The 24,662-nt window shown below is 46.3% G+C and overlaps 1 protein-coding gene across 3 annotated transcripts; it reads right to left on the reverse strand.

The window, feature by feature from the left end:
- On the reverse strand, positions 1 to 23,860 carry Slc25a30 (solute carrier family 25 member 30). 3 transcript variants are annotated; one of them, XM_041673684.1, is made up of 10 exons: positions 23,737 to 23,860; positions 15,834 to 15,964; positions 14,234 to 14,381; positions 13,365 to 13,459; positions 11,490 to 11,575; positions 8,015 to 8,110; positions 7,313 to 7,437; positions 5,091 to 5,229; positions 3,473 to 3,553; positions 1 to 2,700 (listed from the first exon to the last, which is right to left on the reverse strand). In XM_041673684.1, exons 2-10 carry the CDS (start codon positions 15,895 to 15,897, stop codon positions 2,659 to 2,661), a joined length of 876 nt encoding a protein of 291 aa, XP_041529618.1. In that variant the 5' UTR covers positions 15,898 to 15,964; positions 23,737 to 23,860; the 3' UTR covers positions 1 to 2,658. The 3 variants fall into 3 exon arrangements, with proteins under 3 accessions (XP_041529618.1, XP_041529627.1, XP_041529637.1); XM_041673693.1 differs by having other exon boundaries at positions 23,663 to 23,797; XM_041673703.1 differs by lacking the exons at positions 15,834 to 15,964; positions 23,737 to 23,860 and having other exon boundaries at positions 13,365 to 13,494; positions 14,234 to 14,321.
- Positions 23,861 to 24,662: the final 802 nt, after the last annotated feature.

Genomic DNA, 24,662 nt, shown 5'->3' on the forward strand with positions numbered 1-24,662 from the left:
TATATTATTTCAGTTTATTAAATAATAAAACAAGGTTTATGCCACACAATCCAACCATGTATAAAGAGCTTGAAATAGAAAAGCTTGTGGAAAATGTATATTCTTTACATAACACATACTATTTACAGCAGATGAATAAATACAGAGAACGGGAACCATGTTTACATTCCAGATCACAGCATCAATAACAACACAATTTCCTTCAACTTAGTTACAAAAACTCGAAATAGTTTTCATCATACTTAAGCAAACTGCCAAGCGGAAGTGTTACGGCCACATCCATATCACCAAGTGCTTTAAGTTGTCTCTGGGTGAGGGGCATCAACAACTGTGTTAACTCCAGGGGGATAGGAAAAGCAGGTGACAACCCTGTCATATAAGGCACTTAATTTAGTAAGTTGACACCACCCTTGTCTTAAAATACTGCAATTCTGCCTAAAAACACGCTGAAGTTTACAGTGTAGCTTAAGTTTCTTTTCATCTGCCGGGCGGTGGTGGCACACGCCTTTAATCCCAGCACTCGGGAGGCCGAGGCAGGCGGATCTCTGTGAGTTCGAGGCCAGCCTGGTCTACAAGAGCTAGTTCCAGGACAGGAACCAAAAGCTACAGAGAAACCCTGTCTCGAGAAATCCAAAAAAAAAAAAAAAAGTTTCTTTTCATCTAGGTACAGACACATACATAATTTGAATAAACTGATAATGCTATCTGACATTTACTCTTTACATGATCTTCAAAATGGACCTGTTACTACTTTTTTTTTTTTTTTTGCTTTTTCCGCCAGTCGGTGGGGGTACACGCCTTTAATTCCAGCCCTTGAGAGGCAGAGGCAGACGAATCTCTATGAGTGAACAGTTCGGTCTTAAAAAAAAAAAAAAAAAAAAAGAGTTTTCCAGGACAGCTAGGGCTGTTTCGAAAAAACAAAAATAAACAAAAAGTGGTTTGAGAAAAATGCAGTCCTTCCAACTCAAAGCCTCTGTGGAGTCTATCACTGAAGGGAAGGTTCAGGTCAGAAGGGAAACAGCTCTAATACAGAGTGGGAGCCTGGCCAGCAGCAGCGTGGGTCCTCCACTGCCATCTAGTGGCGTGCTAGGGAGTTGTGACCTTTCTTCATCTTTAAGCCATCTGCTCTCTGTGACCATTTCGTCTTAGCTTTTACTTTTAGAAATCAAACCCAGCTTCGCTGTTTTCAAATGAAAACATTAATAAAGAAGCCAAGGTGAAAATGTATGAGAGAAAAAAGCACTCAACCCTCAGGGGAAGGAAACCCTCACGCTTCTGCCTCGAGAAGAGATGAGGAATACACCTGGCATCGGCCCGGCTTAGAGTCCCAGTTAGCACTGGGACTTCCACAGGGTACACCTAAAGGGACTGGGCTCCCTTCTAGAAACAGAAAGCTCTTGGCTCTTAGAGACATCTTCTGCTTTAAAAGTATAAGAGGTTTTTATCAGTCTCAGAAGAAATAAAAATAGGTACCCGGGCGTTATGTACCTGTTACCGGAAAGGAGATAAAGTCATCAGTTTGGGTTGGGGCGGGGCTCGTGTGCGGCAGATACCCAGAATGCACTAGGTTTGAACCCCAACGTCACAAAAATTAAAGGGGATGAAAGAAAATAAATCATTTGTTTTTAATTTCAAGGAAGTTAACTAGGAAATCTCAGAGAAAGGTTTTGAAACAAACCCGCCCTGAGCTAAAGGAAAGGCTAGAAGTCTGGAGGCATCCCTCTTCCGGTCACTAGCAACTAAAATCCTCACCTGCAATGCTACTCAACAAGGCCTTCCGTCAGGAGAACCCCATGGTACCTCAACTGTTTACGTAAACACACTCCCGTTTCACGTGGCAGTCTCGGTACTTTTCCCTTTATCTGACACCGACTTCACAAAGCATGATTAGCTCCATGTGATCAACATGGAAAAAACAAACTTTGCTAAAAATCATAGGGCAAATGGCTAACATTACCTGACAAAGGTCGAGCCTTCGGAGGCTTAACTTCACTTACTGCGAGTGAAGGAGTCTGCCCGATCACAAACTATAAAGCAGTGAATGTTTTAAAAATCTACTTCCTGCACTGACAAGCTCAGTGCACCGCACAGGTTGAGACCTTAAAAGTCCAAATGTAAAATCTCTTCAGCTCACTAAACTAAAGCTCTCAACGGTCGAGGAATAATACTAGCCAAGGTGTGAGGGGGGAGGGGGAACGGGGGACAACGACAACACTCAATCACTCCGGAGCCTTCTCAGAACAAGAACAGGACCCCACCCTCCTGGGCCTCCATCACTCCGGAGCGTTCCCACAGCTGAAGTCCAGAAGCAGCAAGGCGGCTCTCCCAGAGGAAAACTGCACACGGTCCTGATTTTCCCTGCAAGTTTTCTACAGAAAGAAACGTGTATTCTGTACATTATCTCTGGTGTCAAAGGGCACTTCCACAGTAAAAACCATTACACACGACAACGTGTTACGGTTTAGTCTCTGAACACGGATGAAAAAGCGCCTGGTGCCAACGCATGACAATCTGAGGAACCCGGTCTTCACCATCCTAGTGCTCTCTCATCCTAGAAGCTGTGATGAGCTGTGCGGGGAGAAGCAGCCAAAAGCACAGGAGGTTCTACCATCGCCGAAGCTGGCTTTTCAGGAGAATGTCTCGCGTAGCACAGACTGGTCACATGTCCAGTTTCTTCAGCTGCTCGTATGTCAAAAAGAACTATGGTTATGGGTTAAGGATGCCAAGAAAATGTCATGTTACCAAGTCCGACACATAGAGCAGACAGACAACTTGGCTTCTCTGCTGGTAAGCATCTGCAGACAGCTTGCCCAAGGACGCCATCCCACTTGAGTTCCATGCCCAGTCTCAGGCTGCCTCCCCAGGTGTTGCCCAAGGGCAACTCAGGACAGAGAGCAGAGCTGAGACCTACAAACCCCTCAGCCTCAGGCTCCTCAGGAATGATACCCACTCTCATCAGCAAAGACCTCACTGGGCAGAGTACAACAGAGCCCCAGGAAGCTCTTCTCTGGCATTTCTCCATCAACAAAGAAAGGGGATGCCAACCCCAGCACCCCTACGTCGAACTCTTTCCATGTCTGCTGACCTGCCCCTCCTGACCTGACACCTGGCTGTCACTTCCAGAGCTAAGTCCCGCCCATGTTCGGTCAGTGACCTACAGTAAACACGCTTACACGCTGATGGCACCCACATCCTTCCCCAGGAGAGCAGGAGACATAGCAATCACATCACTCTGGAATTGCAGATGACTGTGAGTCACCGCGTGGTTGCTGGGACTTGAACTCAGGTCCTCTGGAAGAAATGCCCATGCTCTCAACCACACAACCTTCTCTCCAGTCCAGAGTGGCTATTTCTTAGAATCAGAGGAACTCAAAAGGACAAGAACTTACTTCTACATTTTAGTTTGTAAACAAAACAAATAATATTCTTTGGTTATAGCCTTTTTTAGATCGACCACAACAAAAAAGGATACAATGATATTCCAAGGACCAAGGCGCAACCAATTTGGCCAAAAACCTTTATATAGAGCCAAAAAACCTTCATTCTTCCATGTCTATTAAAAAGAAAACAAAAAAGTATTAACTTCCCATTCTCCAATTATGTCAAATGCATCAATAATGTGTCAAACTGATATACTTTTTAGTCGAATTAAATCCCAAAGTTGAGGATGCCACCCCCACCCCCAACCTAAATGGTGGAAATAACTGAATCCCACAGTTGTCCTGACTGAGCCTGGGAAACCAAGCCTGCCAAAGTGGTCTTTCCCCTCAGTTGTGGCAAAGAGCAGCAGCCCACCCTGCTGCTCAGGGCACCACCCTGCTCTGCCCGCACAGCCCACTATAAGGTTGGGAGTGCCGATGTACAACCAGCTTGTGTGTTGTGCCCCTAAAGGCCATGTGTCACACAGGAGCTGCAGTTCCTAATGGAATGACCTGCTGGCTGCTGGAGGCAAGGGATTCAGAAGATGGGGAGATGCAGCCATTGGTACCTATTCCAATCTAGATGCAAGAATATAGAGAAACCAAATGCCTGAGCGGACTCAACAGGCTTTGGGTGGTGCCATTTACAAATGACAATTTTCATTTGTTTGCTTTTTGAGACAGAGTAAACAGACACAAAATAAACATAATTTTTAAAAAATGTAAAGCAGGGCTGGAGAGATGGCTCAGTGGTTAAGAGCACTGGCAGCTCTTCCACAGGTCTGTGTGTTCAATTCCCAGTAACCACATGGTGGCTCACAGCCATCTATAATGGGATCTGATGCCCTCTTCTGGCCTGCAGGTATGCATGCAGCATACACACACACACACACACACACACACACACACACAGATATAACAGACACACACACACACACACACACACATATATATATAGTTTACATATATATAAACTATTTTAAAAATGTAAAGCAATCCTTGAAGACTAAGAAGTATTAGCATTATGCTGAGACCTGGAGCAAGCGTCCCTAAGCTTTGGCTGCTGGTGACCTGGTGGGGAAGCTGAACACTTTCCTCTGCTAGAACCAGTACTCTAAGCTGCGGTCAGATTGATGCACTCCTGTGAGTAACATATGGACAGGATACTTACTCCAGTTGGACCCAAGAGGGAAGAGGTCCACTCTGGAAAGGGAGAGTTTTGTAACCACAGAAAATATTACTATTTTAGCAACCTTCCTAGCAGGGGAAAAGTATGTGGAAAATGAACTTTAATTTATAAAATTTCATATAGCTCTTGGACTTTCAACCCTAGTGTGGTTGAAACCATGGCAACCAAAAATGTCCTGTCATACCAGGCATGGTGGCACATGCCTTTTATAACAGCAGAGGCAGGTGGATCTCGGTCTACACAGCAAATTCCATGCCAGCCAGGGCTGCATAGCTAAGACCCTGTCTTAAAAATTTTTTTAAAAAGTATATGTTATATGTATTATATGCCTCCCCAAGGGCTCTATGGCCTCGCCCATCATCATAACTTAGTGACTGCAATGTGTGTGTGTGTATGTGTGTGAGTGTGTGTGTATGTGTGTGAGTGTGTGTGTGTGTGTGTGTGCGTGTAGCTCACAATCCTGCACAGACACTCATTCTCACCTGCAATAGGCAATCCACGGTACCTTTGTAGCCAGAGCACCCGCCATCAAGAAGGACCCTCTGATTCATCATGCGGGTCCTCACAACATCAACAGGGTTGGAGGCCAGAGCCCCCACCAGACCACAGGTGAAGCTTGACCTACGGAGAAAATAGTATTGGAAACGACAAGAACTCCCACGCAGCTACAGCTACACAGGTGGGAAACAAGACAGCTTCCTCCCAAATGACCTTCAAGTAAATACAGAGCTACCTGAGCGGGACCAAGAATGAGGTCCATGGGACTGGAGATGGCTCATCCAATAGGAGCACTTGTTCTCACAGAGGACCCAGGTTCAGATCCCAGCACCCACATGGTGACGCACAGCCACCCGTAACTCCAGTTCCAGGGTCCTGATGCCCTGAGCTGTGCAGGCACCAAGCACATGCATAGTGAATACACACACACCACACCCCCACACACAGGTAAAACACTCATACATGTAAAAACAAGTCTAAAAATAAATAAAGCACAAGGGGATACCTCACTGCGTATCCCCCACGGGGTCTTAAGTTCTAGCAGACTGTCATTCTCACTAGACTACCATAGGCCACACTGAGTATCGTTGCTAAACTGGGTTGTATCTAGCCAACACCTGTCTGTGTATATAAGTAACTATACCCTAATTTATTTAACTTACTGAGTTGCAGAAAGCATAAAACAGAATGGCTACACTCTCACTTCCTTGCTAAACTCCGTGGAGATCATCTACAGGCCATCTCCTCTTCTCTGGCCTAAACACTCCTGCGCACACCGCAGATGCGGCTCTCGGAACCACTTTTCACTGTGAGTGCTACTCTCTTCCTCAACAGTTTCTTTTCTTTTTTTTTCCTCTGTGCAACAGCCCTGGCTATCCTGGAACTCACTCTGTAGACCAGGCTGGCCTTAAACTCACAGAGATCCTCCTGCCTCTGCCTCCCAAGTGCTGGGATTAAAGGCACAGCCCGGCTCCTGAACATTTCTTCTGTTCAAACTAAACACCACCGAACTGAACTCTGCTGCAGTTTTATTTTATCAGTATCCGTCAGCTCAGGTTTCCACCTCAGCGTTCCTCATTTGCTGACTCGCTCATTCTCTGTTGTGGAGGTTGTTTTGTTCACACTAAAGTTTGCCCATATTTGCAGCATACAAACTCTGCCCACTAGTTGTAGATAGTGCTCCCCCTAGTGGTGAAACACAGCACACTGGCCACACTTGCCTAAATGTCCCCGTCGAGACCAAGTCACTGAGCCCAACGATGGATTAAATGGTCTATGCTGTATATGTATAAACGTGATAACCTGTAGTTATTAAAAACAAGTGAAGGTCAGAGAGACGGCTCAGCAGTTAAGAGGGTATAGTGTTCCTATAGAATCCAAGTTAGATTCCCAGCACCCATATCTGATGTTAACGTCTGCCTGGAACTCCAGTTCTGGGGCTCTGACATCATCCCTCTGACCTCGGCAGGCCTTTGCACCGTGTGCACCGACACAAACATGAACAATCAGAAATAGCTAAAGCTGTAAGAACAGACATGGGAAATATATTTGGGATGTGTTGTCACGCTTTTAAAAGCAGTGTAATACAAACATTACTTTCCTTGTTTGTAAACTACATGTGATGTTTGTGTGCAAACACACTGTTTGCATACACACAGGTACATATCTGTTAACAATAGCTACCTATGTGAAGGCATAAAGACTTTTATCTGGTCGTGTTTGACTTCTGTATTACGATTTTTCAAATAAGAAAGTATAAGCCGGGTGATGGTGGCACACTCCTTTAATCCCAGCACTAGGGAGGCAGAGGTAGGCGGATCTCTGTGAGTTCGAGACCAGCCTGGTATACAGAGCTAGTTCCAGGACAGGCTCCAAAGCCACAGAGAAACCCTGTCTCGAAAAACCAAAAAAAAAAAAAAAAAAAAAAAAAAAAAGTATAATACTATTAAATACTTTCTCTAAAACTTCCATAAATTTATACAAAAATTTCACCCTAAGGTAATGCATACCTAAAATATTAATCTTTATTTTTTTCAAGACAGCATTTCTCTTTGTAGCCCTGGCTGTCCCTGGAACTCACTTTGTAGACCAGGCTGGCCTCAAACTCACAGAGATCCACCTGCCTCTGCCTCCCTAGTGCTGAGATTAAAGGCAAGCGCCAAGACTGCCCAGTTAAAATATTAAATTTTAAAATCCATACACATACAGAAAATGCGTAGAGACGGTGTCTCCCATCAGGCCTGAGAGAATCAGGTGCTTCTTGGTAATGTCATAGACTGGAAGTTCCACACCAACAACAATGGCAGCCCTCTGCGCTGTGAGGGACACGCCCTGGGTAGAAACATGAATAGGAACATGATTTCCACATCCCTCCAGGGAAGGCCAGGGTACGGAGCTCTATCCCACCCATTACTAGTTCTGTCATCAGGTAGGAGAGGGGAGTAACAGAGTTAAGAAGCACCAAGTGGGAACTCAAGAGTCGATTCCTGGCCAGACCGTGGCTTGGACAAACCATCCTCAAAGCCTCCAGTTCCTGCCATGCTGAAGGATCAGACCCATGCTCTACATCGGCACTTGCCTGACCACAGACTTCACCTAAGCCATGAAACTGTGTAGGTCCCCCACCCAGTGGGAAGGGGACCCAGGGACATCAAAGAACCAAAACAATGAAAAGCAAACATCAAATAAACAAAAAGAGCTCGGCTTTCACAAATCCCCCGTGTGCACTATCTAAGGGGCAGCTGGAAACCACAACGCACTCCTCACGTTCCCATTTTAACAGTAAGAAGGAAGGCGTCCTCAAATGGAGAAAGTGGCGTTCCTCTTACTCCATGACGACACTCAGATTAAAACAGTGAGGAGGGGACATGAAAAGCCAGCTGTGACTTCTTCGGCGCTCCAGGCTCACCTTCCACAGTCCTCTTGTCCCTTCCTGCTGGTAGATGTTAATGAAGTTGCCTATCATTCCTCCTTGAACAGCGCTGTTCTGGGCTTGCATTCGGATCTACAGATCATCAGAAGATGTAACATGAGAAGGAGACTGGCCTGTTCTCCACCCCTCACCACCAGAGACCTAAGAAAACCTCCCATCAGGTGCTTAATGGTGCTTGGGGAAAACCAGCATAAATATGACTGTGATGCTCCCTTCAGATGCCCTCGGCACCCATGGCACAGGTCCCTGTGATGCTCCCTTCAGATGCCCTCGGCACCCATGGCATAGGTCCCTGTGATGCTCCCTTCAGATACCCTCGGGACCCATGGCACAGGTCCCTGTGATGCTCCCTTCAGATACCCTCGGCACCCATGGCACAGGTCCCTGTGATGTTCCCTTCACACACCCTCGGCACCCATGGCACAGGTCCCTGTGATGCTCCCTTCAGATACCCTCAGCATCCATGGCACAGGTCCCTGTGATGCTCCCTTCAGATACCCTCGGCACCCATGGCACCCATGGCATAGGTCCCTGTGATGCTCTCTTCAGATGCCCTGGGCAGACCCATGGCACAGGTCCCTGTGATGCTCCCTTCAAATACCCTTGGCACCCATGGCACAGGTCCCTGTGATGCTCCCTTCACACACCCTGGGAAGACCCATGGCATAGGTTGGCCCTTAGCAACTCCAGCGCTAAAAAGGACTAAGCAGCATCACAGTGTATTATCCAGCATTTTAAGTCTTGGGTCTTTTCTGTTTCTCTCTCTCTCTCTCTCTCTCTCTCTCTCTCTCTCTCTCTCTCTCTCGGTTGTTGTCTTTTGGGAGTGTAGCCTATTTCTGTCTATGAGTTAGTAAGAAGGAAAAACAGAGGATTTTTTTTTTTCTGACGCAGGATTTCTCTGCATAATCCTGGCTGCCCTGGAGCTCGCTTTGTAGACCACTCTGGCTTCAAACTCATAGTTGCACTAGCGGGATTAAAGGTGTGTGCCACCACAGCCAGCTAGAGAAAGTGATGTTAATATTTAAAGTTTACTATAACCAGTGAGAGTCACCCAGTGCACTCGGCTGCAGTAAACTGCAGCAAGCCTAGTTCTTAAATTGCTCCAAGCCACAATTATTTCCAAATTGTCAAAGGTATGCAAATAAGCCATCAACAGGATGCTGTTACACTTTCATACACTGGAACTTCCACAGTTCACAGAGCCTAGGAGAGCCACGTGACTGACTGAGACTCTACAGTTATGTGGAATGTTCAATGGAGTCTTTTGTCTTAGGAGTAAAGAGAAGGGCTGGGGAGGTGGCTCAGTGGTTAAGAGCACTGACTGCTCTTCCAGAGGACCCAAGTTCAATTCCTAGCACCCATATGGTAGTTCAACTGTCTGTAACTCCAGTCCCAGGGATGGGTACCAGGCATCCAAGTGGTATACAGACATACATACAAGCAAAACACCCATACCCATTAAATAAATCAGAGAGAAAAACAGAATGAAGGAATTCTCATTAAAAAAAAATCAATATCTTACATTTGTTGAGGGAACAAATATATTGACACTAACTTCAAATGGAACTGTTACTGCCTCACTAACTTGGCTGACTTGGGGAAACTAACCAAAATACAGACACAACCTTCCCGATTTAAGAAATTAATAGGAGCCAGTGCACACTTGCACTGAGAGGCAAAGGCAGGTGGATCTCTGTGAGTTCAAGGTCAGCCTGGTCTACAGAGTGAGTTCCAGGACAGTTAGGACTGTCCCACAGAGAAACTCCATCTCAAAAAAACAAAAGAAATTAATAGGAGAACTGGGCAGTGGTGGCACATGCCTTTAATCCCAGCACTCGGGAGGCAGAGGCAGGTGGATCTATCTCTGTGAGTTGGAGGCTAGTTTTGGTCTACAGAAAGGACAAGCCAGGGCTACACAGAGAAACCCTGGAAAAGGAATAAAGAAATTAATAGGAGTATGGACTGCATGCTACCCCTTGCCTTTATAGCAGGCATGAAGCATTGTGTGCCCAACATGTCATAGTTTGATGCCTGTCAGCACCTATCAGAGTGAAGGTTCCAGAAGGCAGGGTCCTCCCCTAGTCATTCGAGATGCTATCACACAGTCCAAAGCATAGAATCTTGTTAAATAAGGGAATGGAGAGGGGAGCTCCAGACGGCATTCATGTGGGATTTTTTTTTAATTACTCATCATCCCTTTGCCTTAATCCCTTAATAGATTAGTGTCTATTCAGTGTGTCCTCAATAGTTCATGAACGTGTTGCTTCTAACTGTTATAGGTGACATATTTCCATTTGTATTTCCTGGCATAAAGGTAGTAGGAAAGAAAACATATTCAGAAATATTAATGAGGGGGCCGGAGAGACAGCTCAATGGCAGAGAGCACTGGGCTTTTGCAGAGGACTTGGGTTCAGTTCCCAGCACCTACATGATGGCTCACAACCATTTGTAGCTCCAGTTCTAGAGGATATGATGCCCTCTTCTGGCCTCTGCAGATGCTGCACACATGGTACACAGTCATGCATGCAGATAGAACACCCACACAAATAAAATAATAAATAAATACATTTTTAAAAAATATTAACATGAAGCCTAGATTTATGCAATTTTGTGTAGCTACTGCATTATTCAATGAACCAACAAAATAGAGGAGATTTTCTGTAAAAAGCAAAATCAAATATATATAAACAAAAGGTTTCTTACTGCTTAATCACCAAAATTTTTATCTTTAAAATGAACTCTAGGGCTGGAGAGATGGCTCAGAGGTTAAGAGTACTGGCTGCTCTTCCAGAGGTCCTGAGTTCAATTCCCAGCAACCACATGGTGGCTCACAACCATCTGTAGTGAGATCTGGCTCCCTCCTCTGGTGTGTGGGCATACATCAAGACAGAATGTTGTATACATAATAAATAAATAAATCTAAAAAAAAAAATTTAAATGAACTCTATACAATAGTAAGCTCATCTGTATCAGTGGAAATCCACTTAGTAGCTTTTTAAAAGTTTGAAATTTAAGACTCATAGTGTAGTGGTTTGAAGAAAGAAAATGGCCCCTACAGGGTCACAGAGAGTGGTACTATTAGGAGGTGTGGCTTAGCTGGAAGAAATGTGTTACCGGGGCAGGCTTTGGGAGTTCTCAGAAGCTCAAGCCAGGCCTAGGGTCTCAGTCTCTTCCTGCTCCCTGCGGATCCATACGTAGAATTCTCAGCTTCTTCTCCAGCATGCCACCATGCTTCCTGTCGTGATGAATGGACTACACCTCTGAACTATAAGCCAGCCCCAGTTAAATGTTTCCCTTTATAAGAGTTGCCATGGTCATGATGTCTGTTCACAGCAATAAAATCCTAGCTAAGACACACAGTTTGCTATATTTGTGGAGTCTCATCTGAATGCTGTCCCCAGTTCCAAAAAAAAAATGTGGACCGTGCCTCTCTGATGCAGCCAGCACTTACTTTCAAAACGTCAGTTGGGTTAGCAATAGCTGAGGATATGACTCCAGACAGAATTCCACACACAACATTGATCAGCAGGGTTTCATCTATAAATAAAGACACAGTGGTTGGCTTTTTGTCCGTAGAGTTTTTCCTGTAAATGACTCCAATATAAATTAATCCATTACACTCTACCTGCTCATCTGAACATAAATGTATGCTGTGTGAATCAAGCAGTTAATCTTAAATAATTATCTGCTATTCCTCTGTTTTTCCAAATGGATGTGTAGTGCAACTGCCTTGTATATTCACGCTGATCCCACAGACACGCGCTGATCCCAGAGACACATGCTTATCCCAGAGACACACACTAATCCCACAGACACACGCTGATCCCAGGAACACACGCTGATCCCACAGACACACGCTGATCCCAGAGACACACGCTGATCCCACAGACACACACTGATCCCAGAGACACATGCTGATCCCACAGACGCACGCTGATCCCAGAGACACACGCTGATCCCAGAGACATGCGCTGATCCCACAGACACACGCTGATCCCTGAGACACGCGCTGATCCCAGAGACACATGCTGATCCCAGAGACACATGCTGATCCCACAGACGCGCGCTGATACTAGAGACACACGCTGATCCCAGAGACACGCGCTGATCCCAGAGACACGCGCTGATCCCAGAGACACGCGCTGATCCCAGAGACACACGCTGATCCCACAGACACGCGCTGATCCCACAGACACGTGCTCATCCCACAGACGCGCGCTAATCCCAGAGACACACGCTGATCCCACAGACAAGCGCTCATCCCACAGACACGTGCTCATCCCACAGACGCGCGCTGATCCCAGAGACACATGCTGATCCCAGAGACACGCACTGATCCCACAGACACGCGCTGATCCCAGAGACACGAGCTGATCCCACAGACACGCGCTGATCCCAGAGACACGCACTGATCCCACAGACGCACGCTGATCCCACAGACACGCGCTGATCCCAGAGACACGCGCTGATCCCACAGATACACACTGATCCCAGAGACACACGCTGATCCCACAGACACACGCTGATCCCACAGACACACACTGATCCCACAGACACACGCTGATCCCACAGACACACGCTGATCCCACAGACACACACTGATCCCACAGACACACGCTGATCCCACAGACACACGCTGATCCCACAGACACACACTGATCCCACAGACACACACTGATCCCAGAGACACACACTGATCCCACAGACACACACTGATCCCAGAGACACACGCTGATCCCACAGACACACGCTGCTATCACAGCTCTTAGAGTAAGACAACACACGCATTTAGTGCCTTCCTGAAAATAGGGTGATAATTCAATTTCAGAAAATTTCCCGTTGGCAAGTGGAAATGGTATGGCATGTAGCTCAGCATTTGAACATCAAGACAAATGACTGCTCCCACCCCTAGCTGAGAAGCTCCTGACAACTGAGGACTTCTGGGGTAGGGAGAGGGCTGTTTTCCTTTAAGAGAACAGATGGTCTTTGTTAGGTTGACCACACCCCAGTGGATGGTCTCACACCCATGAGTACACGGCAGCACAAATTAGTCTCTGGGTCATAAAGAAATGACCATGATGTTGGGAGAGGGTAAGGAGGTGGGGTGGGTCTGGGAGGAGGCTATTTCAAACACAAGTGATGAAAACACTTGTACAAAGGTTCTTTCTCTCCGCTCAGGTCGAGCACAGTTTGCTTACTCTTTGTACCCAGTCTTTTCCTTAGGGGTCGAAAATGAACCAAATAATTAAAAACCTGTTCCAAAATGTCTGGACTAAAGCAACTACGAACCCCCTGACTGTCCCCAGGAAAACAGGCTGCCACCCACCTTCTGGGCGTTCCACAACTAATCGCTTCAAGCTCTGGTAAGTGCCAATCTTGATGGTGCCATAGGAAGCCTGGCGCAGCATCGCAGGGGCAATCCTGTCCCATTGGCATGCAGGCAGACAAAAGCCAACCTACACGTCAGAAAATCTCAGAAAGACTCAAGCGCAAAGACATAATCTACAGCTAAAATGTCTTAGGTGTCTCTATGTAGTCTTCCCTTGCTGGAGCTCAATAGGTAGACCAGGCTAGCCTTAAACTCACCCGCCTCTGCGTCCCGAGTGCTGGGATTAAAGTCATGTGCCACCACAACCAGCTGAAAATGGATTTCTTAACGTAGAAAAGGTAACAAAACACAAGTGGCTCTTGAAATCAGAGGTGATTTTGAGGTCCCTGAATGGAAGCTTGAGACCCCACACTTACCTTTGATGAAAATGCAAATATGGAGCTAATATGCCCACTCAAATTAAAATATGTAGTCACCCCCTTCTCAGTACAAAGAACCCAGGAAGACAGGTACACGGTCAGGATTTTTCCCCTCTCTCTCTAAGTTGTTCCCAATACAATATCAAGTTCAAGCCAGAATCAGTGAACGCAAGCCAAATTTTTCCATCCTAAACAACAACCTCCCATCCTCTGGGCAACCAGCTGTGTTATATTCATCCCAAGGCCACCCTCTGGGAGGTCCTCCAGATCCTCCCTTCTTCCTCCCACGACTTCATGCTCATCCATACAAAGGATTCCTAAATCCACCAATACAGCTCTGTAGCATTTCCAGCTGCTGTGTTCAGACCAAATGAGCAAGGAGAGGGCCCTGTATCCACTAGAAAGGGCCCACATTAAACACACACACACACACGAAAGTGGACTCACCCAGAATACAGCGCCTTCAGCCCTTCTTCTCGACCTATCCTCATCAGCGCATGCAACATCCCGCGATACCTGATTTCTCGGAAGTTGGCATCGTTTGTCTGTCCTTGGATCTGGAGCCGGGTCTTAGTTAAATCAATTGGAAATGTGCCTGAAAGTGTTAAAGAAAAGAGTTGGCGATTTAGCTCAGTGGTAGAGTGCTTGCCTAGCAACCCACAGCCCTGGGTTTGGTCCTCAGCTGGGGGGGGGGGGTAATGAAAAATAAAAAATATCGCCCTGAAAAAAAGTAACATTAAGAAATGTCAGGGCTGGGGAAATAGACCACTTGCAAAGACACTTGCTATATAAGCATAGAGACCTGAATTGGTTCCCAGCCTCCACATTACAAAAAGGTGATGTGAAGACAGGGGCTTGCTTGCTGGCCAGGCAGCCTAGCCTACTTAGCAAGTTCCAGGGCAGTGAGAGACGAAAGAAAGAAAGAAAAAGAGAAAGAGAGAGAGAGAGAGAGAGAGAGAGAGAGAGAGAGATGTTTTTGTTCTGAGACAAGGTCTCGCGTTGCCCATCTTGGCTTCCAACTTGCTCTGTAGCTGAAGCTGACCTTGAGCTGAAGCTGACCTTGAGCTCCTGATCATCTTGCCCTCACCTCCCAAAATGCCAGGGTTACAGGTGTGTGCTCCCAAACTCAGTTAAACATCTACTTTTATATAAAGCTGAGGAGGCTGTGCTGCTATAAAACAGATAAACAAAATCATTTACCCAAAGAGGAAACCCACTTACAACTCCAAATAACTGTGTTTTTTATGTATGAAAAAGCTAAGATTGGGTTTGATGACTGAATAGAGGTTTATAGAAGTCGATGGGATTTTCACTTAGCAAGAAGAGTTTATAGTTTAAAATGAAGCCTGATGAGGCAGGTAAGGATACTTGCCACCCGACCTGACCATTTATCCACATATACAGAATCCATCCTCACACAGCAACCCTGGCTCAGAAAGTCCAGGCTAACTCACTCAGGGAGAAGACTCAGTCTCTCAAACCCTTCCGTTCATTTGCAGAATGTGGGTAATCAGGCACCTCGCACGTCAATCGAGTCAGGGACATGTCCAAGCCAGCACAAGACACTTGGGAGCCAAGTTGTCAACAGGTGCTTGACAGAGCATGGACACAGGAGCAATGCAGTCAGAACCCAACTGATGACGTCAGAGCGGAATGCGGGCCATGCAAAAGCTAGAAAGTGCCGGAGCACAGTCAATCTGCTCTGGTTCAGAGAAGTCCCTGGAAAGTGCCAAACTTCTCTGCAGCCAAATGGGTTAATAATGGCAACGTGGAGGAAAGGGCACGGTAACAGGGTCAATCACTCCAAATGGGAGGAGTCTTGAAACTATCTGGTCAACTTTCTCCCTCTCGCACTTTAAAACCCAAACTGCTAATAAGTAGCCAAAGACCAATCTGTCTAAAAACATATTCTGAGAACACCTGTCTCCAGACTGAGGTTATTATTTCATGAGCCTGCATTCTGTATTTGAATGCCAAGCACACCACACACCAAACATGACAGCCATCACACCCCATCAGGCAAGGCTTCAGCGCCCAGGCTCCTTACCGCATTCCGCTGTGATGGAGGCCAGCCCTCCATACACAAAGGGCTTCCAGTTGAGGGCTGACATTCTCCCCGTCTGGTTCCTTGGAGTTACTCAAACATTGCCTCCCACAGGTCTTCCTCCAGGTTTTGTCCTGAATACAAAAGGGAAAAAGGTTCAAAACCAAAATTCTCAGTCACTGTTCTCTTGCTGTGCAGAGACGCCCTGACCACTGCGACTCTTACAAAGGAAAACATTTAATTGAGGTGCTTGCTTGCAGGTTCAGAGGTTTAGTACAGTATCATCACGGTGGGGAGCATGGTAGAGCAGTAGCTGAGAGCTACATCCTGATTTACAGGCTAAGACAGAAAGACTGGGTGTGGCATGGGCTTTTGAAACCTCAAGGCCTACCCCCAGAGACACAATTTCTCCAACCAGGCTATACCTCCTAATCTTTCTAATCCTATCAAACAGTTCCACTCCCTGGTGAGGAAGCCTTCAAACACAGGAGAGCCATTCTTATTCAGACCACCACACATAACTTCCCACAGGCAGCTTCTGCTTCAAACTCTATCCAAGGGTTTTATTCAGAGAGCTCCAAAACACCCCCTTCAACAAGTGAGACAAACTTTGCCCGCGCCCAAGACCCTGCATGGTTTGAATGAAAATGGCCCCATAGGTTCACAGGGAGTGGCACTATTAGGTGTGGCCTTGTTGAAGGAAGTGTGTCACTGGGGTGGGGTGTCAGTAGGTTTCAAATGCTCACACCAGGCCTAGTGGGGCTTTCTCTTACTGCTGCCTGCTGATCCACAGGTCTATCTGAATGGCACCATGCTGATATGTGTGTGCCGTGATGATAACACACCTCTGAAACTGTAAGCCAGTCCCAATTAGATATCTTCCTTTATAAGAGTGGCTGTGGCCATGGTGTCTCATCACAGCAATAAAACCCAAAGACAGGTCGTAAATGAGCAATCTCTACTCTTACTTCTCAGGGGCCCTGAGCCTACATCTGCCAGGCTCACACCCTGATGCGTGTGTGCACTTCAGCACAGCTCAGAAGAGGCTGCCTTCTTATTTTACCTTAGACCCCTAATTCCTCATGCAATAACATTTGCTACTCATTTGCCACTGTCTTAGTGAGTCCCTAAAGGGAAACATTATATTTCCCTCGGGAATATCAAAATTAGAAACCAATATAAACCTAGATCAAATGAAAATCCCTCACCATGAACAAAATCCTCTTGAAGTGTGTACTCGGTAAATGCCCGCTCACTCCCTCCAGACTGTGTTACAAGCACAGAGGCATGAAGGAAAACAGAGGCAGACCTCAGTCAGAAGTACACCTTTGGTTCCTATGCTAAGTATTTTCTGCACCAACACCACCATCACCAGAGCAGCCAGCCCAACAAATAGTACAGCACAGTCTTACTTATATTTACTTTTGGACTATTTCATACACACACACACACACACACACACACACACACACACGTAATGTATTGTGATCACATATATTATCCTCTGTCCTCCCTTTATCCTCTGAATCCTTTCTTCCCACCTAGTTTCCCAGTGGCTACACCATTGAGAGAAAATGACACCCCCTCCTCCACCAGTTAATAGACACTAGTTCTTCAGGAAGGGAAGGGGCTTCAATATCTCCTCCTCAGTGCATGATGGGAAGTTGAGAATCTACTGTATCCATAAAGGCTAGATGTTTATGGCTGCAACAGCAAAGTCATATCTGGATGGCTGTGTTCTGTGATATCCTTCATCATCTGGCCCAGAGCTTACTGGTCCAGCCAGGGAGGCTGGCCATCGAGTCCCAAGATTCCACCTGTCTTCACTTCCCAAGCACGGGCCCTGCAGGCATGCATCACCCCACCTGCCTTTTCACACAGGTCTGGGACGCAAACTGGGACTCTTGGCAAGCACTTTGCCAACTGAGCTGTCTCCACAGCCCTCCCCACTGTAAAGCAAGCATCTTTGAAATGAACTGAAGGCCCTTACTCTAGTCGCCAAAACTCTCGCTATCCCAAAATAGACCCCTGCCCAGCTTCTCCATGACTGGGGGGGAAGTGATGCTATACATCCATCAGGCACCTGTGTAGAACACGGGCTTCCATAGAAGTTCAGCTTTGGGTGCAGACCAAGCATCGTGTCATTCCTGTAAACCAGTGAGTCAAAGAAAAGATGGCCTCAGGGGACCCTGTGTTTACATTCTGTTATAATAGCTCTTTTTCAATATGACAATATAGTCGAGTCTTCATTCACCTAATTTACGAGTCTTTTTCTACAGTTAAATGTGTAAACATGGATCTTTGTGGATGGGTATATTTGCACACCCCGGTGCACAACAGCCTCCAAAGAGCCAGCAAAAGTTTATGGTAAAGAGATACTTAGTTTTAATTTTTAACTATACTACCATCATCCATACCCTCACGCTGTGCCGCAAATTAACTGCCTAGTTTTCTGTTGCTATTTTTGAGCCATAATTAGTTCTATAAGTTTTAATATTAAGTATTTTTTTTCTTCCCTTGGTTTTGGCTTTGGCTCGTTTTGTTTTTGAGGCAGTCGCCTATGCCAAGCAGACCTTGAACTTACTAAGCAGATAAAGATGGCTCTGAACGTCTGATCCTCCTGCTTCCTGGAATTGTAAGTATGCATCACTACACCTGGCTTTATGCAGTGCTGCAGATCAAACCCAGGTTCCTGCATGGTAGGTGTGATGGCTAATCCTAGCTGTCACCCTCACCCAGTAGGAAGAGGAAACCTCTACTGGGAATTGGCCTGTGGGTATGCCTGTGCAGCATTCTGACTAACTGATGCAGGATGGTCCAGCCTACTGTGAGAAGCACCACCTCTAGGGAGGTGGGCCTGAGCTACGTAAGAAAGGTAGCAAGCTGAATGTGAGCGAGAAGCAGGCCAGCAGCAGTGTTCCTCTGATTTCCGCCTTTACGTCCCTTGATGGTAGAGGGTAACCAGTCAGAAGAAATAACCCCTTTCCTCCGTGTTTATCTCATAGCAACATAAAAGAAACTAGCACGGTAACTGGTACCAGGAATGGGGTGTTACTGTGACTTACTCTACCATGGTTTTGGGGGGAAGACTATAGAAGTGTTGGAACTTGGGACTGTTGAATGCTCAGATTTTAAGGAGTGGGTGCTGTGAGAGCTTTAGAAGATAATGTAGACAATGAAGGCCTGGCTTGGGTCATTTCAGAGGGAAGCAAAGACTCTATTAGGGTCACTCGTGTGATATTTTGGATTAGGAATCTGGTTGCTGATCAGCCAAGGCTAAAGCAGCTTGATTACCGAGAGAGACCAGCCCTGCTGAAGTGAAACCTTCTGTGCTTTACTGGGACAACAGATGCTGGTCCTCTGGGGCTGAAGAATCAGCTGTGATTAGTAAGAGATCAGCCTCACGGATGTGAAATATTCAAGGAATTATTTCTCTAGGGTCAACACACAAGCTGCGGTCTGGGAAGGCCAAGGCTGCTTCTCAAGCTGCCGGTGGGAACTTGACAATATCTAAGGGTCACCCACATGGTACGGGCTTTGAAAGCAAGCATGTGAGGCAAGATCGAAGGGACTAGAGAGCAGCTGAAGCTAAGCAACGTCCAAGAGAGGCCACTGGTGAAGGTCTAATCTCATTTTCAGTGGACGCTGGGATACTGGAGATATCAGGCCTCTGGAGTTTCTGCCAAGGTCAATGGCAGGTGTGGAGTTGAGCTGGCCTGCGTCTACAAGGCGAGCTCTGTGAGCTGCAGAAGGCGCAGCTGGGGAAGTGGGGCTGCCCAGGCTGTTAGGAACATGAATGAATGCCAGATACTGGACACTGAGCTCCACAATCTAGATTCTGGGTTTGCCTTGATCTGACTGTAACTATGCCCCAGTTCTCTCTTGGAATAAGAAAGTAAATAACCTAGTTTTTGTTGTACAGGAGCCCACAGTTAAGGGACTTTGAACTTTTAAAGAGATAGGGAACTTTGAAAGTGTTACAATTTTTTTAAAGATTGTGGTGCTTAAAAGAATAAAGATGGCTTTACTTAGGAAGAGCCAGAAAACCTCAGGGAGGTGGACATGCATCCAAGTAAGGCCCTTCTGGAGGCTGGCATCTGTCAACGGGTGTGTTCTAGGCAAACCTCCAGAGGTTTGGTTATCTTGGGCTGTAATCTGTACTCACTAAACTAACCCATGTATGTCTGAGCTCTCATAGGCAGGCTCTCCCCACGCATGTTCTTTAACTTTCCTGTGAGGAACGGCTTTTCAGTGAGCCCCAATTCTATATGGCGAAGATCAAGATGGAGATGGGTGTGTCTGGTGAGTTTCTCAACTTGAGAACTAGGAAAGGGATTACCAGTCCGCAGACAGCCAGAGTCGAGTGGTGGCTGGAGATCACTTCCCGTCATACCCTTGTGTCTGACTGTCCTCTCGAAATCTGAATGAAAGCCAGTGACCAGTTCTCTCTGCTGCACTATAAACACAACGCAGGTCAGACGTCATGATGGTGTATCTGACGTCAGGCATGGTTATACCTACACTTTCCACACGAAGGACGTGCGTCAGTTCTCACGACCCGTGAGACAAACTTCACAATTAAAGCAACAAGGCTCGGAAAAGCAGAGCAAGTCTTTATTCATGGCAGGGCACCCAAGCAAGTGTCTCGCTGAAGGACTGCACGGCCTTTCGTCTTCAGACCACTCTGCATCCACACAGTATCTTCTGGCTGTAAAATACGTATGCGCGTGCACGAGTGTGTGTGTGTGTGTGTGTGTGTGTGTGTGTGTGTGTGTTGAAGACTGGAGGATGTATCTTGGTGACACAGCACTTGTCTAGCATGTAGAAGGCTCAGGGTGTGTGAATGAAAATCTCTATGCAAAGGAACCTCAAAGGTTCTCCCTGAACTTAGGATGCTCACCACCTCCCATTCCAATATTATCATATCATGCTTTATGTTAACTGCCATTTCTCTTCACCTGACTTTATTTATATAAGTATAAAGAGAGATCATTAAAACATAGTACTTGGAAAAGCACTAAAACTTCACAGGAAATAAAACAAATAGGATGATATGAAATTAAAAGACTTCTTTTCATAAAAAATGAAAAGAGCTTACAGAATCAGAGGGGAAAATCTTCGCCAACCACCTATGAGACAGGGGACTGAAAAGAAACTGCAAAAATAGCCGGGCGGTGGTGGCGCACGCCTTTAATCCCAGCACTCGGGAGGCAGAGGCAGGCGGATCTCTGTGAGTTCGAGACCAGCCTGGTCTACAAGAGCTAGTGCCAGGACAGGCTCCAAAGCTACAGAGAAACCCTGTCTCGAAAAACTAAAAAAAAAAAAAAAAAAAAAAAAAAAAAAGAAACTGCAAAAATTAAAAACCAAATTCAACCAATACTAAACTGGACACCGGGTTCAAAAGAATTACAAAAGACCAAGAGACACTTAAACAAGCATTCAACATCTTAGTCATCAGGTATTAAAACTGCTTTGAGATGGGTCCCTTTAATTCCAGCACTCTGGGGGCAGAGGCAGGTAGGTGGTTCTTTGTGAGTTGAAGGCCAGCCTGGTCTACATAGTTCCAGGACAGCCTGAACTACCTAGTGAGAACCTGTCTTAAAGAAACAGAACAAAAACAAAAGCAAACTAAAACCGCTTTGAGGTCCCATCTCAGACAGAATGGCTGCCTTCAAGAGAACAAATGAGGACAGCAAGATGGCTTAGTAGGTGAAAGCCCTTATCATGGAGCCTGAGAACCTGAGCTCAGTCCTGGAGAGCTACAGCAGACCTGAATTCTAAGTTATTGTCCGACTCTGCACCTGCACTATAGGTTCTCTCACACGAGAGGCCATGTGCGCACACACACACCACACACACACACCACACACACACACACCACACACAGCACACGCACACATTAACTTTAAAAAGACAACAAATGCTAGCGAGCATGTATCTAAAGGGCAAATCTCACTCCCTGCTGGTAGAAATGTAAATCTGTCTAGCCACTATGGAATTCAGTATGGGTCTATACCCAAATGACTCCAAATTAACATAACACAGAGATACATGCACATTCGTGGCCATTGCTACTCTGTTACAATAGCCAGAAAATAGAACCAATCTAGAAGTCCATTAGATGACTTGGATATAGATGTGGCCCATGCCTGACACGAGGTGCACACCTTTAGTCCCAAGCCCTTGGGAGGCAGAGGCAGATGGATTTCTGAGTTCAAGGCCAGCTTGGTCAAGTTCTAAGCCAGATAAAGCTATACAGTGAGAACCTATCTTAAACATAACAAAAATAAGTGGAAAAGAAAAGAAAAAGGAAACAAAAAAGAGTGATCCACATATACCTTGGAATTTTACGCACACAATAGAAAATATATAATCATGCCATTTGCAGGAAATACATACAATTGGAAATCACTATATTAAACAAAATCCAAGACCCAGAAAGACAAATATTGCAAGTTCTATAATTGTATGTGTATTTGTTTGTGTGTACATGTGTGTGTATACAGTTCATGATACTAGAAAGAAGATCATGAGAGGGGAGGAAGAGACCCTAAGGGAAACAAGAAATAGTGTGAAGGAGTATGGGAAACAAGAAAGCAAAAGGGCTCTAGCTAGGGAAGAAAGGGAGTCAGAGAGAGGGAGTGGGGGGCAGCTGAATGAATGAGAGCAATGACGTCATCGAGAAACTCACTGCTTTGTATGCTCATTTTTTAAAAGTTGATACTTGCTGCTTCCCAAGTTTCTCTTATATAATTATAAATCATTTTCATTTTGGTGTGTCCTTTCAGTCTACAGCCTTATAGTGTAATCACATACTCTACCCTTTCCTGTTCTCATAAATCTCTCCCGTTACTGTCTTTTCTTAAGCAATTCCTGTTCCCTATTCTCACAGCGAGGAACTGAGAGAAAGGCTCAACGGTTAAGAGTACTGGCTGCTCTTCCAGAGGACCAGGGATCAATTCCCAGCATCCATATCAAAACACCTGCTCAAAACTCCAGTTCCAAAGATCTGATGCCCTCTGGCTTCCTGCACACATGTGGTGCACATAAGCTCGCACACAAACACATAAATAAAAATAAATAAATCTTTTTAACAACAACAAAAAAAGCTCACAAAGAAAAACAAATCCAGCACAGACATATGGAATATGGGGTTTTAAGAACACTTTAGAAACCGGTACCAATTCACATGAGTTTAACTGAGCCCGTGTTTACAAGTTGGCAGCGCCAATGCCAAGATCAAAATTCATGCCTTTACACTACGCATCTGCGAATGTAGAATCTGCAAGGACGTTCCAGCATTATTGTGCTATTCTTTGGCAAGAAGAATCCTGACTATTGCGAGTGTTTAGCCTGAAATTACACCCAAAAAGACTTTAAAACGCATTAACACGTTTTAATAACTTCTCGAGCAATTCATTTGACAGGTTCTTGCGAACCCGGGAAGCAACCCTGGCTTGTTCCACAAGCAACTACGTGTGTGTGCCTTAAAGGAGATGGAACTGTTTATTATCCATCTATTTAGCAACGCTGAACATCGAACCCGGGACCTGAGTAAAGAACTCAACCACTGGGTTACATCGCCAGTCCTCCACCAGCAATTCAATGGGTGGTGAGCCCTTTCCCGGTACTGAACTCACGGGTGCTGAGGCTGCACCGTCTCAGCCCACCGGATGGGAGGAAGTGTCGCAGCCAAGGGTGCAACCGCTGAGCCTCCCGGACACCTCCCTCGGCCATCCCAGGCGGCCCCCGCAGAACCACCAGAACCCAAGAGCGAGCCCCGGCCCGAAAGCCTCGTGACCACCGAGCGCAGCCCGCGTACGCCAACGCACTTCAGCCCGGTGCAAACCCGCGACAGTGGTTCTCCGGCTAGGTCGTCTAGGCAGCAGCGTGGCCGGGAACTCACCCAGCGGCGGAGCTTCTCCTTCCACTCCTCCAAGCCGGTGCAGCCGCCTGGGAGCAACGCGGGGCGGGAGCAGAAGAAAAGGCCGCTGAGCTGCGGGCGCGGCCCAAGCCAGGGTGAGGCTCCTCCTACATCTCGCCGGGCACGCCCATATCGCGTTCTCATTGGGCACTGACGACACCGGCCCCTCAAGGCCACGCCCCCGCCTGCCGTCGCCCCTGTCCAGGAAGAGCGATCTCCGCAGAAGCTAGGCTGGGAATCTCAGGCTCTTACTAAGGGAGACCACTCGCTACCACCTTACAGCCTGCGGTCTGTGTAAGAGAAAACAGGAAGTCACAGAGCCAAAGAACTCTTCTCCAGAGACGTTTCTCTGTGTCTCCTGGAGCCTCCGCCGTCGCAAAGACATCGTCTTACACTTACTATTTCTACCCTTGAACTTTATAATTTGAGACGTGAACTGAGAACCCTTTACGCAGAGTCACCAAAACGCTAGCATTTGGCAACACTTGCGTTCTTTCTGACTGTCTATTCCTCCCACACCAAACTCTTGAAAAGTTGCCACTTATCACATACAAGGAACGAAACTGAACACGTTTTCGGTCATATCCCATATACTACCACGTTTATATCTCCTTTGCTGTCTCAAAAGGTCGTAGACACGTGCACACATTAAATTCAGGAGCTACTGAAAATTAGCCCAATGCGTTTGAATTAACCTCTCCTAAACGTCTTAGTGAGCTGTGCTCTAACTTTTCTAAATTCTTCTTAACTTTGGCATATTTGCGGTCCACACCAATTGTCTTGTCATGTTCTGGATTCACGGGATTATTTTTCTCATGATTACAGTCAGAAACATTTAGAACAAAGGCAGGTACTCCCATCACTTCCGGACATGCACACGGCCGGCCAGTTTGACATAATTGTCCACC

This window comes from Microtus oregoni, unplaced genomic scaffold, assembly GCF_018167655.1.
Source record: "Microtus oregoni isolate MIOR12 unplaced genomic scaffold, Mior012 000001F_ref0000356, whole genome shotgun sequence".
NCBI classification, from domain to species: domain Eukaryota; kingdom Metazoa; phylum Chordata; class Mammalia; order Rodentia; family Cricetidae; genus Microtus; species Microtus oregoni.

Coding starts and splice junctions, on each gene's coding strand:
- Slc25a30 (XM_041673684.1), bottom strand. CDS start 15,897: ATGTCAGCCCTCAACTGGAAGCCCTTTGTGTATGGAGGGCTGGCCTCC. Junction 14,382..15,833: donor CTCCATCACAGCGGAATGCG/GTAAGGAGCCTG, acceptor TAACACTTTCAG/GCACATTTCCAATTGATTTA. Junction 7,438..8,014: donor GGACAAGAGGACTGTGGAAG/GTGAGCCTGGAG, acceptor GTTTCTACCCAG/GGCGTGTCCCTCACAGCGCA.